The sequence below is a fragment of the Pelodiscus sinensis genome, chromosome 11 (genome assembly GCF_049634645.1).
Source record: "Pelodiscus sinensis isolate JC-2024 chromosome 11, ASM4963464v1, whole genome shotgun sequence".
In the NCBI taxonomy this organism is placed as follows: Eukaryota; Metazoa; Chordata; order Testudines; family Trionychidae; genus Pelodiscus; species Pelodiscus sinensis.
Window position 1 is genome coordinate 40,846,688 of NC_134721.1, and position 15,285 is coordinate 40,861,972.

General features: G+C 44.8%; 2 protein-coding genes across 13 annotated transcripts in view; both read left to right on the forward strand.

Moving 5' to 3' along the window:
• The window catches only part of LOC102453009 (inter-alpha-trypsin inhibitor heavy chain H3-like), a 52,765-nt gene extending 42,096 nt beyond the window's left edge, over positions 1-10,669 (forward strand). For both annotated transcript variants that reach the window (XM_014575728.3, XM_075939379.1), the window contains 5 exons: positions 1,934-2,047; positions 4,667-4,871; positions 6,567-6,739; positions 7,369-7,480; positions 8,752-10,669. In XM_014575728.3, coding sequence (XP_014431214.2) covers positions 1,934-2,047; positions 4,667-4,871; positions 6,567-6,739; positions 7,369-7,480; positions 8,752-8,899 — 752 coding nt within the window. In that variant the 3' untranslated portion in view covers positions 8,900-10,669. The remainder of the gene's footprint in view (positions 1-1,933; positions 2,048-4,666; positions 4,872-6,566; positions 6,740-7,368; positions 7,481-8,751) is intronic.
• A 187-nt stretch (positions 10,670-10,856) lies between these two features.
• The window catches only part of LOC102453268 (inter-alpha-trypsin inhibitor heavy chain H4), a 55,071-nt gene continuing 50,642 nt past the window's right edge, over positions 10,857-15,285 (forward strand). For all 11 annotated transcript variants that reach the window (XM_006127582.4, XM_025186975.2, XM_006127583.4 and 8 more), the window contains exon 1: positions 10,857-11,083. In XM_006127582.4, coding sequence (XP_006127644.1) covers positions 11,009-11,083 — 75 coding nt within the window. In that variant the 5' untranslated portion in view covers positions 10,857-11,008. The remainder of the gene's footprint in view (positions 11,084-15,285) is intronic.

Genomic DNA, 15,285 nt, shown 5'->3' on the forward strand with positions numbered 1-15,285 from the left:
AGCAGAGATGTTACAAATTGCCAGCTTAAAAGCCTCTGGTGTACACCCTGAATCAGAACGGGTCAGCAAATCCTTCCCGGCTCTCTGTCCCTAGCAAGGAAGCATCTGGAAATCAGGAGCAGGATTGAAGACAAGATGGAGACAGCCTCACGGCACTTTTATGTTCCTGGTGTCTCCCAAACTGGAGCTGGTCACATGTTCAAGTGACCTGTCTGTGTTTCACGTGCCAGCAGCCACGAGGCACAGGCTGGTCTGCAGGCTTCCAGACGCCCTCCTCAGGCGTGTATTGGCCACTCGGAGAGCCACTGTCCATGGAGTGGACAATTCCTCACAATAGGCTGCTCCCTCCCAGACAGAGAACATTCAACCTACAAAAACAGAGCCCATATTCATAACTCCACATACAAACAACATGCAAGTACCTGAGCGTCATAACATGGAATCAGCAGAGCGTAAGCTCACATGGCCTCCTTTGTACAGAATTTGGAGCAAACACCCGCGGGTGCAACAGTGGTTTGTCTGCTCACTTCAAAATCCAATAACATGATGCCCCTTCCTCCCTTCTCTCTCTAATGCTGTGACCTCCTGCTACTCCAGAGTCCTCTGGTCTGTAGGCTCATGCCGCTTGCTGTTGCCAGGGGACAGGGCTGGCCACTGGAAGTGATATGCAGTGTGCCGCTGCTAGGGCACCATGAAATCCGGTGCAGTTTGGTGCCCCAAGTTACATGGCGCCCTATGCAGCTGTGTCGTTTGCATATCGGTAAGACTGAGCTGCCTCTACAGCAGGGTGGGGAGCCTCTTTTGGGTCAGAGGCAACTGGCCCGCAGAAAAATCAGTCAGGGCCACACACAAGTGAGAATGGGGTGGGGGGGGGACCAACCTCGCAGACATGGTCCCCTACTGATAAACAGAAACAAAAGGAGACACCTCACTCATGAAACTCAGGGTGTTAGGGTTCCCCTTGCATCCAACCCGGGGGGGAAGGGTGCGCCAATGCTCAAAGCTTCCCCCTCCTGGCTGATTAACTCTTTTGTGGGCCAGGAGCTAGTAGATTTCATGGGGTCCCCCTACACTCTGAGATGGGTCCATAAATGAGGGGTTCAGTGTACTGGAGGGGGCTGCTGGGCATAAGCTGGGGGTAAGAGTGCAGGGTATGGGCAAGAGGTAGGATGCAGGAGGAGGCTGGGAGTGGGGGTGCAGCATCTGGGCAGATGGGAGGGTGAAGGAGCAGAGTGTGGGTCCAGAGTCTGGGCAGGAGGGAGGATGCAGGAGCAGTCTGCGGGTGAGGAGTCTGGGTTGGAGGGGGATGTGCAGAAGTGGGGATGTAGTAGGGGTGGGGGTCTCATTTTGTCTCTACATGCTTGTGTTTGTTTATATTTCTCCTTTGTACTTTGACCTAGTTTTTGTAGGACTCTTTTTTTAAAATTTTTAAATCATTCAAGATCTCCTGATGAAGCCTGGGAGGTCTCTTGCCATATTTCCTATCTTTTCTATGCAGTAGGTTAGTTTACTTTTATGCCCTTAATACTGTCTCTTTGAAACTCTGTTTTCCCCTTAGAATTGTTTCCCATGATATCTTACTTACCAACTCCCTGAGTATGCCAAAGTCTACCACCTTGAAATCCACTGTCTTTATTGCGCGCTTGTCCTTCCTACCATTTCTTAGAATAATGACCTCTATCATTTCATCATCATTTTCACTCACGAAACCTTCCACTTTCAAATTCTCAATCAGTTTCTCCCTATTTGTCAAAGCAAATCTAGAACAGCCTCTCGACTTTCTGAAAAAAAATGTCTCCGGTGCCTTCCAAGACACTCCCAATAAATGAAGAATCTAATTACTAATTATCTCAGCCATAACTTACTGTTTCTTTATCATTGAGAGGCTGTTTTCAGAAGTCCTTTAATCTGAGACATTGTAATGTGTTTGCAGTTGATGGAGATCCGCATTTCCTTATAGAAGTGCCAGAGAAAAAAGACCATCTTTGCTTCAATATCAATTTAGATCCAGGTGTGGTGTTAAACCTAGTAAATGACCCTGATACAGGTGAGTAAATATTTATCTAAGATAAAATAGCAACAAGTCCAGGAGGGAAAGGACAAGAAATAATTTTGATTTTGAACTGAGAAAAAACAGGTAGCAGGTGATACCACCAGTTCTTATCTACGTCCAGATAAAATGTGTTTGATAGGAGAGGCAAGTGAATAAGGATAATACAGGGATGGATTTAAGCAGCGGTGCTCCCTTTATTAACAGCTCTGTGGCAGGTAACCCTGGTGTTAGGTTATCTGCCAAACAGCCCCATAGTAGCCATTTAAGTGGGTCCAGTGAGGATTTACAGGGCTCCTATCACAAAAAAGACCCTCCACTACCTGCCCGAGGCTCAGCTTGCTCTGTCAAACCTCTCATGCTACCTGCAGCAAAGAGGACCGAGAAGGCGACTTTGGTCTATGAACACCTCAGGTCTCCCCTTTCCCTGAGATCTACCAGCAGAATCCCAGCATTCCGGAGGCCGGCCTTGTATCTGCATTGGGCCCTGAGAACATTCCTCAACAATTCTAAAATTCAGTTACATCCTTTTCCTCTTCAACCCATCTCCACATTGCTGTGAGGAAGGTGAAAAAAGCTTTCCAGGCCTCAGCCATGTAGCCTGAATAGGAAAAATTCCTTCCTGCTGTAGTAGGAAGAGGGCCCATGAGTGGTGGGTGAATGGCTGGCTTGGAGAGACAAGGCCCAGCCCTGTCCCTTCTGTGTCCATTGGAGCCCAGTCCCTCCCCATTGTGGCTGCTGTCCCCCATCCAAGGCTAGTGCCCTCTCTTGCCCCCTCACATATAGCCGGCCAGAGTAAGTCTAAGGTCTGACACTGGGTTCCCAAAGTACAAAATACGCCACATAGGTATCTGTCAAACACAAGTAGCTTATTTCTTGACAGCTAACAGCTGTGCCCCATAAATGGAAGAACAATATAACGAAGAAGCAGCATATCTTGCGTCCCTCCCTGCAAGCCTGGAACCCCGGGTAGGCTGCGGACAAAGTGGGAGGTTGTCTCAGCTTCCAAGGCGCCGGTAACCAAGGCCCATCGGTGAGGTTCGATTTGTTAGGCTCTGAGGCAGCCTTAAATACAGTTTTCCCTGCCTTGTTTTGCAGTTTGGAAATTTCCAGGGATTACTCATTATGTGCTGATGTAGGGCTTAGCTGTTAGTTATCGATCTGGTTCTGATCTGGATCTACTTGTTCTTTGGCCTTGTTTACGTGATCGGTATGTTAGGGTAAACAGAATTGTTTATGCATTCTTGCCCTTTACCCTTATCTTATACTTGTTCTTGCTATACTGGCAACAATGCTTATCTTAAGTGGCGTATGTTCCCAAAGACTTGCTTCTGGCTCGTCAGATATTGGGAAAAGGGAAAAGGGGTGGGGAAGAATGAAAGCCTCACCACCCCCTAAACTAGTACCTACAAAGTTCTTCCGCAATTGACCACTACACCACACCAGCCTGAGGCCAGTGCTAACGTGCACAAAGCTTTGCTGATATGATGCATCTCAGAGGGTATGTCTAGACTACATGCCTCTGTCACCAGAGGCATGTAGATTAGGCTACCAGACATAGGAAAATGAAGCGGCGATTTAAATAATCGCCGCTTCATTTAAATTTACATGGCTGCCGCGCTGAGCCGACAAACAGCTGATCAGCTGTTTGTCGGCTCTGCGCGATAGTCTGGACGCGCGGTTGTCGACATCAAAGGTATTTGTCGACCACCCAGGTATGCCATGTAAATTTAAATGAAGCGGCGATTATTACCTATGTCTGGTAGCCTAATCTACATGCCTCTGACGACAGAGTCATGTAGTCTAGATATACCCAGAGGGAGTGTGGGCGTCTCTGGCCAACCGAGGGGGCAGTACATAGTCCCACCTCTGACTGATCTGCATGCATTGTCACAGGCATCCACGTGTTAGTGTAACACTGACGTTGACACATAGAGCTCAGACCCAGCTTTGTCAGCAATTAACCTGTCCGGGTGCCTTCGCACCTTAATGGTCTTGTGATCAGTGGTGGTTTGCTCGAAGCTGGCTGTGCCAGCTGTCTGCGCTGAGTGGGGATGGCATCCGGAGAGAACACACTCATGCAGCTGAACATCTGGTGTTCTGGGAGGGAGCGTGGGTTTAGAAATCCTAGGCAAGGTTTATGCTGATGATCGTGCGGAACAATCCCTTGTCCCTGTGGGTGGTCAAAGGGTACAAGGGTGTCCTTGAGAAGAAAGTGCCTACTCCCACGTATACCCCCTTTTCATTCCAAAAGTGTTTGCTGCCTTCTGAATCCAATTAAGTCTCCTGCCCATCAAACCAGGTGGAGGCACTCTGCTTGTCCATCTTTTTAAGTGACACACCACCTGAACCTCACTTCGCTAATGCTCCCCAATGCAACTGTTATGTCAGTGGTTTAGAGCTCCGTGTGCTGGAGAAGCCAAATGAAAAGAAATGTAGGCAAGAGATGGAAGGAGAGACTGGCAGGGTAGTAAATTGGTAGCCAGTGAAAGGATTGGAAATTAATCTATAAAATGGTTTAGCTGCCCAGCACTTTCCTTCTTCACGTCATGCCTCAGCATTTCCTCTGCACTACCCATCCATAAAGTAATCACACATTTTGTTCCCTCATAACAGGCATCACCATTAATGGACAGCTTACTGGAAAAAAGAAAGTCAGCCACAATGCACAGACCCAGAAAACATATATTGGAGCACTTGGGATTGTAAATACACAGCTGGCTTTAAAAATGGAAATAACGACTGAAACAATCACCCTCCAGAATGGCAGAAAGACAATCGCTTTCACCTGGCTTGAAACAGTCTCCCTACGACAAGCAGGGTAAAGTATAACACACAAACCTACACTTGTTCACGAATGTTCAAACTTACGAAAATGTTAGTATCTCAATGCCACTGCCATCAGCCTAATTATAATCGGATTAGCAAGTACTTGGAAGCCAGCTCATTCCCATGCACTCAATTGCTTGTTTTGATACTGTTATCAGTGAGGCTTAACAGGAGGAAATGACAGAACGTTGCTCAAAGGTACCCAAAAATGTGACTCAAGATCATCTCGCCTGAGAAAGTGGGTTTTGCCCATGTATCCTCATATATATTTGTTCGTCTCTAAGGTGCCACAGAACTACTCTGTTTTTAAAGTTACAGACTAACATGGTGACCACTCTGAGACAAAATGCGAGCTATTGGCACTATGGGGATGAGAAAGAGGGAGTCATGGCAAGCTTACAGAACAACTACAACTGCACAAATACCTGAATAGCTAATTTTTCTGAATCCATTTTCAAAGTGGTTTATTTTTACCTTGACTGGTTAAGCTCTTAGATGACAATACCCCTTTATTTTGGGATTTGGCCTCATTGTAACAAGAGGCAACAGTCTCAAGCAAATACTTGGCGCTTGGGGGTTATTGGCAAATATTTTTACAAGCTCATAGCAAAGCCCTTTTATTGCAGAGACTGGGCGTTGAGCAAGTGGGCAATATTTTAAAAATGTATTTATATAACTAAATTTCCAACATTTTAGTTCTCTTGAAGATGTATTCATACAGTAAAAAAAAAGTGTTTAGAAACAAAAGGCTCAGCCACTGGTCCTGCTAGGCCAGGGGTGGGCAATAATTTTCCAGGAATTTGCTAAGTGGACAGGGGCCACACTTTTCTATGATATCAGTGGAGGGGGGCAGAGAGTTTGGGACTGAGTTTGGGTACAGGAGGGAGCCCTAGGTAGGGAATGGGAGTTCAGGGTCAGGGAGGGAGTTTGAGTGCAAGAGGAAGTTGTGCCTGGGGCAAGGGTGCAGAGGGGTTGGGTGCAGGAGGTAGTTGTGACCTGGGCAGGGAGTTGGGGAGCAGGATGGGGGTGTACCAAATTCAGACTTGGCCCACGAGATGCTTACGATAGGCAGATCCCAGCCAGTGGCTCAGTGGGATCCTCAGGTGTGTCTACATACACTGCTCAAAGATCCCGGCTACTGGGGCCAGTGTGCGTGCCTGTGCACAGCCTGCACCTTGAGGGGAGGGAGGTCTAAATGTTTGGCAAGCTGGATCTGGCCCACAGCTGCATTTTGCCTGCCCCGTGCTGGGCCCTGATTCAAGAAATCCCTTAGCTTAACATATGTTTAAGTGCTGCCCCAAACGGATGCTTTCCTGAATTAGGATCTCAAATATGAACAGTCCAATCCTGCAGCTACCTGCAAACAGACCTGCATGGAACCTCACTGATTTCAGTGATGCTCCAGGTGAGCCCAGGAGTGTGCACAGAGCTGCACGGACCGGAGCCTTTGTCTCTTCACTCTTGAGTTTTTGCTCCCACATATTAAGTATCTCTCTTTCACATATGCTATTTGACATGGATCCACAGGAAGTTTTGTTACAAAGGCACATCCTGCTCTGCCAGATGGATTTTCCATAGATTCCCTGGTCTGTTAACGTATTGTCCATAATATTAAATGCTGAAAACCAAAACTGAACAGCTAGGAGGTCTCTTCACAAATTCTATCTTTTCCTGTCTTCTGATGCAGTTGGACTATGAAGATAAACAGGAAAAAGAATCTAGTGCTTTCATTTGGAGGTGGTGCAACTTTTATTGTTGTTTTGCATCAGGTGTGGAAGAAACATCCTATACATCACGACTTCCTAGGATTGTACACACTGGATACTCACAAGGTGTCTGAACACACCCACGGACTATTAGGTAAGAATTCACATCCATTAGAAAGGAGGAATACTATCTTAATTTAAAAGACTGACATTTTCCAGACTGCCAGATTCATTTAAGGAGAAATAATCATATGTCCATATTCTCAGAGCTAAGGTGCTCAGAATATTTAAAAGTTTCAGTTATGTATTAGCTCTTTTGTTGCATGTTGTCTTAGTTTGTATATTAAGAGCAAAATTGGGATATAGGGCTAGAACGTCAATAAAAGCTGCATTATGAAAAAAACTGAGAATGTGAAAATATGTTTTGTAAGTTAGAAATAGTGCATAACCCATGTCTTAAAATTATAGAAATTACAAATGGAGATGACCTAATAGATCATATTTAGTGCATTCTTCTCAGGTAAGTACAGAAGTTTTCCCTGCAAGTGCATTTTCATGTGCTGTGTCCAGGCTAGTTTTAAATGTTTCAAGATAAGAGATTCTACTACTCTTGAAAAAGAATGCCATCGACTAATAGGTCTCCCCATTAGGAAGTTTTCTAAGAATTGTAATTGTATTCCCTTAGTGCTAGTTATATCTCCTTGTATGTATCAAATGTAGCTTACAGCAATCAGTTGATTTAACAGCAGATTTTGATACTGTGTTTTCTCCATTTATTTTCAGGACAGTTTTTCCAGCACATTGATTTTGAAGTTTTTGACATCCACCCTGGATCAGACTCTGAGAAACCACATGCCACAATGATTGTCAAAAACAATAGACTGTCAGTAACGAGGTAAACCAAACGTTTAGAAAATACTTCCCTTGCCCAGAAAAGATCTTGTAATTTGCAGGAACAACGATAGGAAAATTGTCTAGCTGTTAGCTAAAGGGCTAAGAACATAAGAACATAAGAACGGCCGTACTGGGTCAGACCAAAGGTCCATCTAGCCCAGTAGCCTGTCTACCGACAGTGGCCAGCACCAGGTGCCCCAGAGAGGGTGGACCGAAGACAATGATCAAGCGACTTGTCTCCTGCCATCCCTCTCCAGCCTCTGACAAACAGAGGCCAAGGACACCATTTTATCCTCTGGCTAATAGCCTTTTATGGACCTAACCTCCAAGAAATTATCTAGCTTCTCTTTAAACTCTATTATAGTCCTAGCCTTCACAGCCTCCTCTGGCAAGGAGTTCCACAGGTTGACTACACGCTGTGTGAAGAAGAACTTTCTTTTATTCGTTTTAAACCTGCTACCCATTAATTTCATTTGGTGTCCTCTAGGTCTTCTATTTAGAGAACTAATAAATAACTTTTCTTTATCGGCCCTCTCCACACCACTCATGATTTTATATACCTCTATCATATCCCCCCTCAGTCTCCTTTTTTCTAAACTGAAAAGTCCCAGTCGCTTTAACCTCTCCTCATATGGGACCCGTTCCAAACCCCTAATCATTTTAGTTGCCCTTTTCTGAACCCTTTCCAAGGCCAAAATATCTTTTTTGAGGTGAGGAGACCACATCTGTACACAGTATTCAAGATGTGGGCGTACCATAGTTTTATACAGGGGTAGTAAGATATTCTGGGTCTTATTTTCTATCCCTTTCTTAATAATTCCTAGCATCCTATTTGCCTTTTTGACCGCCGCTGCACTCTGTGTGGAAGTTTTCAGAGAACTGTCCACGATAACTCCAAGATCTCTTTCCTGATTTGTCGTAGCCAAATTAGCCCCCATCATATTGTACGTATAGTTGGGGTTATTTTTCCCGATGTGCATTACTTTACACTTATCCACATTAAATTTCATTTGCCATTTTGTTGCCCAATCACTCAGTTTGGTGAGATCTTCTTGGAGTCCCTCACAGTCTGCTTCTGTCTTGCCTATCCTAAACAGTTTGGTATCATCTGCAAACTTTACTACCTCACTGCTTACCCCTTTCTCCAGATCATTTATGAATAAGTTGAAAAGGATTGGTCCCAGGACTGACCCTTGGGGGACACCACTAGAAATGCATCATATCACAAAGTGGCATTATTCAGTTAATTCATGCTTTTTATCTTTGTTTCAGGGTCAGTGAGAAAGATTACAGAAAAGATCCCAGCCATGGAGCAATCACCCCCTGCTGGTTTATTCATAACAATGGAACAGGATTGATTGATGGAGCTCACACCGACTATATTGTTTCCGACCTATTTAGCATACCACTTACAAACTAAGCACCAAACTTACATGTGCAGTCTCATACTTTAAATAAAATGCTTCTTAATAGCTAAGAAAGTCAGCTGTAAGAAAACAATACAGAGAAAGAAAGTTGCTTTTACTCATTTTTAAATGAAGCTGATCTCTGCGGTTTTTATAGTTTGATTAGCAAATGGCATGTCTCAGTACCCTGTCATGGCATTTTGCCCCCATCCCTAACCCACATTTAGAGCTTGCTTGTATAGGGAAATTGACTGGAAAAGCTATTGCAGAATAAGCTATTCTGCCATAACTATCTCTTAAAGTCCTGGTCTACACTAGCACCTTAGTCCGAAATTAGCCCCCCAAGGTTGAATTTATAAGTGATGTATCCACACTACCAAGCCTGTTATTCCAGAATAAGGGGCCGTGGAATTCAAACTCTATACTTCTGCTTTTTAACACTATTCCCGAACTTGTGGGTCTGAAATAACGTTAGTGTGGACACTCTGGTGTCACTAATTCAAACTAATTGGCCTCCTGCAGCTTCCCAGGGTGCTTTGTGGGGCTCTAAGTCCGAAATAGCATGTCCACATTTATGGAACCTGCCTCGGACTACATTCAGTTCTTCCCCATAGTGAGGACACCGAACTTCGAATTTGTATCGGGTGTCCAGAAGTCGAACTCGGTAAATTTGAAATAATCTCACAGTGTAGACCCAGTGTGCGAACATTATTCCAGAATAAGAGTCAGTGTATTTTAGAAGAATGGGAGTGCACTAATGAAGTTGAAATAAAGTGACTTTTATTCCAGAATAGTGTGTGCATACAGAGAGTTATTTTGATCAATTTCTATGTGGAGACAAACCCATATATTGGATGAGAAGAAGGAAAGAGAGAAAAAAAACAATAACCAAACACAAAAACTAGTGACAAAAGGAAGACATAAGAAGTATTGTCATTCAATGCATGCTCAATGCTATTATTAATTGTTTTATATTTCATGCTAAACTCCTTGAAAGGAACAGAAAGATTGTCATTAACTTCAACAGGCTTTGGCCCAGACCTTTACATGCTACAGTAACAGAAAAGCCTTCAATGCATGACTCTGCTTCCCAAAAGACCCTCAAATTACAAGTGCACTGGGAGGTTTGATCTTTTTCTGCATTTCCATTTTCAATTCCATTATTATGCAAGACTGAAATGTGGGTGCACGGAAAAATTCTACTCTAATACCCTTTGCACTTCAAATGAAGCCATAACAGAATTCCAGGTGTATCCTGTATCTGTGTGCAAATTTGGCCTAAATAATATAGATTGCAACATGAACAAAACAGATACCTTAGTATCTGTCATGTCTTAAGTACTTCAAAAGACTATAAAGTATTCTGATTGGATCTAGTGGTTTGTGTTTCCTTATTTCTGAGACCCTCTAAGGCTGTGTCCAGACTCTGGGGTTTTTTCGAAAAAAGTAGCCTTTTTTCGAAAAAACTTCACCTGCATCTAGACTGCAGCTGCGTTCTTTCGAAATTAAATCGAAAGAACGTGGCTTTTCTTTCGACGGCGGTAAACCTAATTTCACGAGGAAGACTGCCTTTTTTCGAAAGTGCTCTTTCGAAAAAAGGCGTTCTTGAATGCAAACAGGGGTTTTTCGAAAGAGAGCATCCAGACTGCCTGGGTGCTCTCTTTCGAAAAAGCGGCTTGCTTTTTCGAAAGTTCCGCTTGCAGTCTAGACGCTCTCTTTCGAAAGAGGCTTAGCCAAAGGGAAGAGTGCTATAGAAATGCAAAGTGTTATTTGACGATGTCCATATGTCATTTCAGATACCAAAGCACACAAAAAGGTGCAGTTGCCTTTTGATTCCATGTATGTCTGTAAGTTCTATGATAGTAATAGACAGTTTGAGCTAAGTGTGAGCAGCAAATACATTGGAACCTGTTAAATGTGGACCCTAAATGTATGGGTCCCGTAAAAGAAATATTAGGATTATAACACTTCCAAACAAATGTTTTAGGAAAGCTATTTACAGTGTGTATTGTGTAAATATTAGGTTTGCAGTCTTCCCAGAATTTCTACATAACCCACATACTGATTATTCATTAACTGAATCTAGTAAATAGGTTTTCATTTTGAGATCTGGTGTTTCCAAAATGGAAGGGCGAGTCTTTGTCGCAGTGCTGGTGTTTTCCTCACTTACAGTATTAACAGAAAATACTGAGCACAAGGTATTTAGTCTGTTTGTTACTGAGAGAATGTTCTAGCTGGTTTCCTAACTTTTCAACCAAATGTAAGTGATGAATGACTTTTCAGTATTCAGCCATGTGATGCCATGCATTTATGTTGGAACTGTTAGCCAGTCAATGTGCACATACATGGTGGTGTGAGAAGGGAGAGGGTCTACTAGCCACTCTCCTTTGGTCTGTTGAAATGTAAGCAGGAATGAGAGGATTTACAGATTTGTCTCACCATATTCTTCCCTGGGAATGTTAAGTATCTGTTTGTGTAATCAGTCTGGGAGGGAGACTTACTGTGTCTTGTAGAGAAAGTTTGATAGAGTTTCAACTGCTTGCAGCAGGGCTGAATTTGGCCCATTAAATTGATAGCTTCTTTAGAGGAAATAATTAGTTTCCATGGGATGAGGAGGAAAGCAATTAGGTTTTTTTTAATAACTTTGAAGCTGAAAATGTTTAATGCAATGTCACAAATATATCAAAAGGGTGTAGTAAATGGCCTAATTTAAAAAAATACATTTTATAAAACATGTTTAAATGTTTATTCTTTATTTCTGATGATAAAATGAACTCATGCATTGGAAAACTTCACAAACTTTTATAAAACCATCTTTCATGTGAAACGTGCGACGTGCTGCATTGTTGGATACTTTTAAAAAAAGATGTGGGTCTGAAATTCGGCCCTCTGCTTCTTGGGCTACTAGGTACCAGGGAACACTGCAAAGAGGGTGATGTACTTGGCCTTGGGACTGGTGCATTAAGAAACGTTCAGGGATTGCTCTCTAATGATGCCTCCTGGGAGACAAATAGGGCTAGATTCAATCCTGCATCTGAGGTTCCTTCTGAGACCAACACTCTGGAGCCGTAGGCCAGTCTGTTGGCGGTGGTATGTGTTAGAGCAGTCTTGAGGTTGCTCTAAACTGATGCCTGTTCTCTTGGACTATCTACCATTGGAGGCTGGCACAGCAGAGCTCCACCCAGGTCCTTTCTTTCTCTGACATAGTGATTAGGAATAGTCAGCATGGATTCACAAAGGGCAAGTCGTGCCTGACCAATCTAATTAGCTTCTATGATGAGGTAACTGGCTCGGTGGACGTGGGAAAGTCAGTGGATGATTAGCAAGGCTTTTGATACGGTCTCCCACAATATTCTTGCCAGCAAGTTAAGGGAATGTGAATTGGATACATGGACGGTAAGATGGATAGAAAGATGGCTAGAAGGCCGGGCCCAGCAGGTAGTGATCAACGGTTCGATGTCAGGATGGCGGTCAGTTTCTAGCGGAGTGCCCCAAGGTTCGGTTCTAGGGCTGATTTTGTTCAATATCTTTATTAATGACCTGGATGAGGGGATGGATTGCACCCTCAGCAAGTTTGCAGATGACACTAAGCTGGGGGGAGAGGTAGATATGCTTAAGGGCAGAGATAGGGTCCAGAGTGACTTAGACAAATTGGAGGATTGGGCCACAAGAAATCTGATGAGGTTCAACAAGGACAAGTGTAGAGTCCTGCACTTGGGACGGAAAAATCTCAAGCATTGTTACAGGCTGGGGACCAACCAGCTAAGTTGTAGTTCTGCAGAAAAGGACCTGGGGGTTACAGTGGATGAGAAGCTGGATATGAGTCAACAGTGCACCCTTGTAGCCAAGAAGGCTAATGGCATATTAGGTTGCATTAAGACGAGCATTGCCAGCAGATCCAGAGATGTCATTATTCCCCTTTATTCAGCTTTGGTGAGGCCACATCTGGAGTATTGTGTCCAGTTCTGGGCCCCCCACTACAAAATGGATGCGGACACATTGGAGAGGGTCCAGCGGAGGGCAACCAAAATGATTAGGGGTCTGGAGCATATGACTTATGAATAGAGGCTGAGGGACTTGGGTCTGTTTAGTCTGCTGAAGAGAAGAGGGAGGGGGGATTTGATAGCAGCCTTCAACTTCCTGAAGGGAGGTTCCAAAGAGGCTGGAGAGAGGCTGTTCTCAGTAATGATAGATGGCAAAACAAGGAGCAATGGTCTCAAGTTGTGGTGGGAGAGGTCCAGGTTGGATATTAGGAAAAACTATTTCACTAGTAGGGTAGTGAAGCACTGGAATGGGTTCCCTAGGGAAGTAGTGAAGTCTGCATCCCTAGAGGTGTTTAAGTCTCGGCTTGACAAAGCCCGGGCCGGCTTGATTTATTTGGGATTGGTCCTGCCTAGAGCAGGGGGCTGGGCTTGATGACCTTCTCGTGTCTCTTCCAGTTCTATGATTCTATGATAAGGGGATGGTTTGATGAGAACATGATCTTGGTAACTAATTGACCATTCATTATCAGTGGGAAATAGGTCAATGGAGGGATGATAGGAGTTACTATAGAGAACTTTCTGGGTGTCTGGCTGGTGAGTCTTGCCCACATGCTCAGGGTTTAGCTGATCGCCATATTTGGGGTTGGGAAGGAATTTTCCTCCAGGGTAGATTGGCAGAGGCTCTGGAGGTTTTTCTCCTTCCTCTGTAGCATGGGTCACAGATCACAGCTGGAGGATTCTCTGCATCTTGGGGCCTTCAAAGTATTTGAAGGCTTCAATATCTGAGATATAGGTGAGAGGATTATTCTAGGAGGGGTGGGTGAGATTCTGTGGCCTGCACTGTGCAGGGGGTCAGACTAGATGATCATAATGGTCCCTTCTGACCTTAAAGTCTATGAGTCTATGAGTCTATGAGCCCTATGACAGACTGTGTGGACATTGGGGGCAAATGACTTTTTAGATCAGCTGAGAACTCTCTCGTTGCTGGAGCAATTCTCAGCTGGCCACGTATGACCAGAGTTCACCTGAGCAACACTAAGGCGCCAAACAGAAAATAACTTTGTCTCGTGAGATGATGGGGAAATCCAAGTCTCCTCCATCACAGGGGAAGTTACTCTTCAGTGGGAAGTAAGATTTTGAAGACTGGCAGGGCCGCAAACACCAGAGGGTTTATTTGTGGATTACTTGGAACCCGCACAAAAGGCCAGAATTATTTTCCTTCTGTTCCTTTGGGGCTTTGTTTTTACCCTCTTCTTTTGAAGGCAGCTGGAACTGATCCCGCTGGCTTTGTTTTTGCCACAGTAACTCTGATTTCTGGGAAGAGTAACAAGTGGAATTTACTTCAAGTGAGCAGCAAGGCAAGAAGCCAAGGAACTCGGGAGTTGAGAACTGTGACCATCTCACAGGGGGGACCCTCAGTGGGATGTTCCATTTAGAGCTCTCTGTCTCTGATGTGAATTATGGCAGGATTTATGAGCAGCGAGTGTTGCAATGACAGTGTAACGCAGTGGGTCTCAACCAGGGGAACATGTACCCCTGGGAGTACTCAGGGGTCTTCCATGGGGTATTCAACTCAGCTAGATGAGTGTTTCTGCAGCTGGAAGTTGCAGCCCTGGTGGTATTACAGGCAGAGCCAGTCTTAGGGGCGGGCAAGCCGGGCGATTGCCTGGGGCCGCCATTTTCAAGGGGCCGCTGAAATGTAACACAATGAATTGTAGGTATAATGGGGAAAATATGCATGAGCTTTGGCCAGATATTTTCCATGTTTTCTTGGCAGCAATTAACAGATGAAACGGTGCCAGGGAAGCTCGAAGTGGATTCATGGGCTGGTTTGCTCAGTCAGCAGGAAGGGCGTTTCAGGATCCTGCCCTGACAGACACCGCCCCACAAAGCGAGTCTCACTCCCAGCAGCAGGGCCCGGTGTTTGTCTGTCTCCCTGTCTGTCAGCAGTGTCCCTGCTATAGCAAAGCCCCTGGCACTATCCGGTAACTTCCCCCCAGCATGTGCTCCAGACTGTCCCTGTATCACTGCAGCCCCGGGCTGCATTCTCACAGCGCCACAAGCTGCCCCACCCTGCACTGAGGCTACTTCCTCCGGTGCCAGGAACCCACCTCTGGCTCCCCGCATCTGCGGCTCCCTCCCCACCAGACACGCCCAGGAGAGTCTCACGTCTCGAGACAGCTCCCCCTAGTGTCTGTATTTCCCAGCCGGGCCCAGGGCATGAGGCAGTAGGCGTGGCTGGAAGGTAGGAACCCTCTTAATTGCATGAAAATCACTGTGGCAATTTTTCGTCGCCTTTCTTCGAAGAGCAAATCAATCAACCACACTAGATAATTTTCTCATGCTTCAGAAGTGGTATCAGCAGTGCGCCTCATCCGACAGTCGGAAAGGTGTCAGTGAGTGTCTCTAATTCTTTT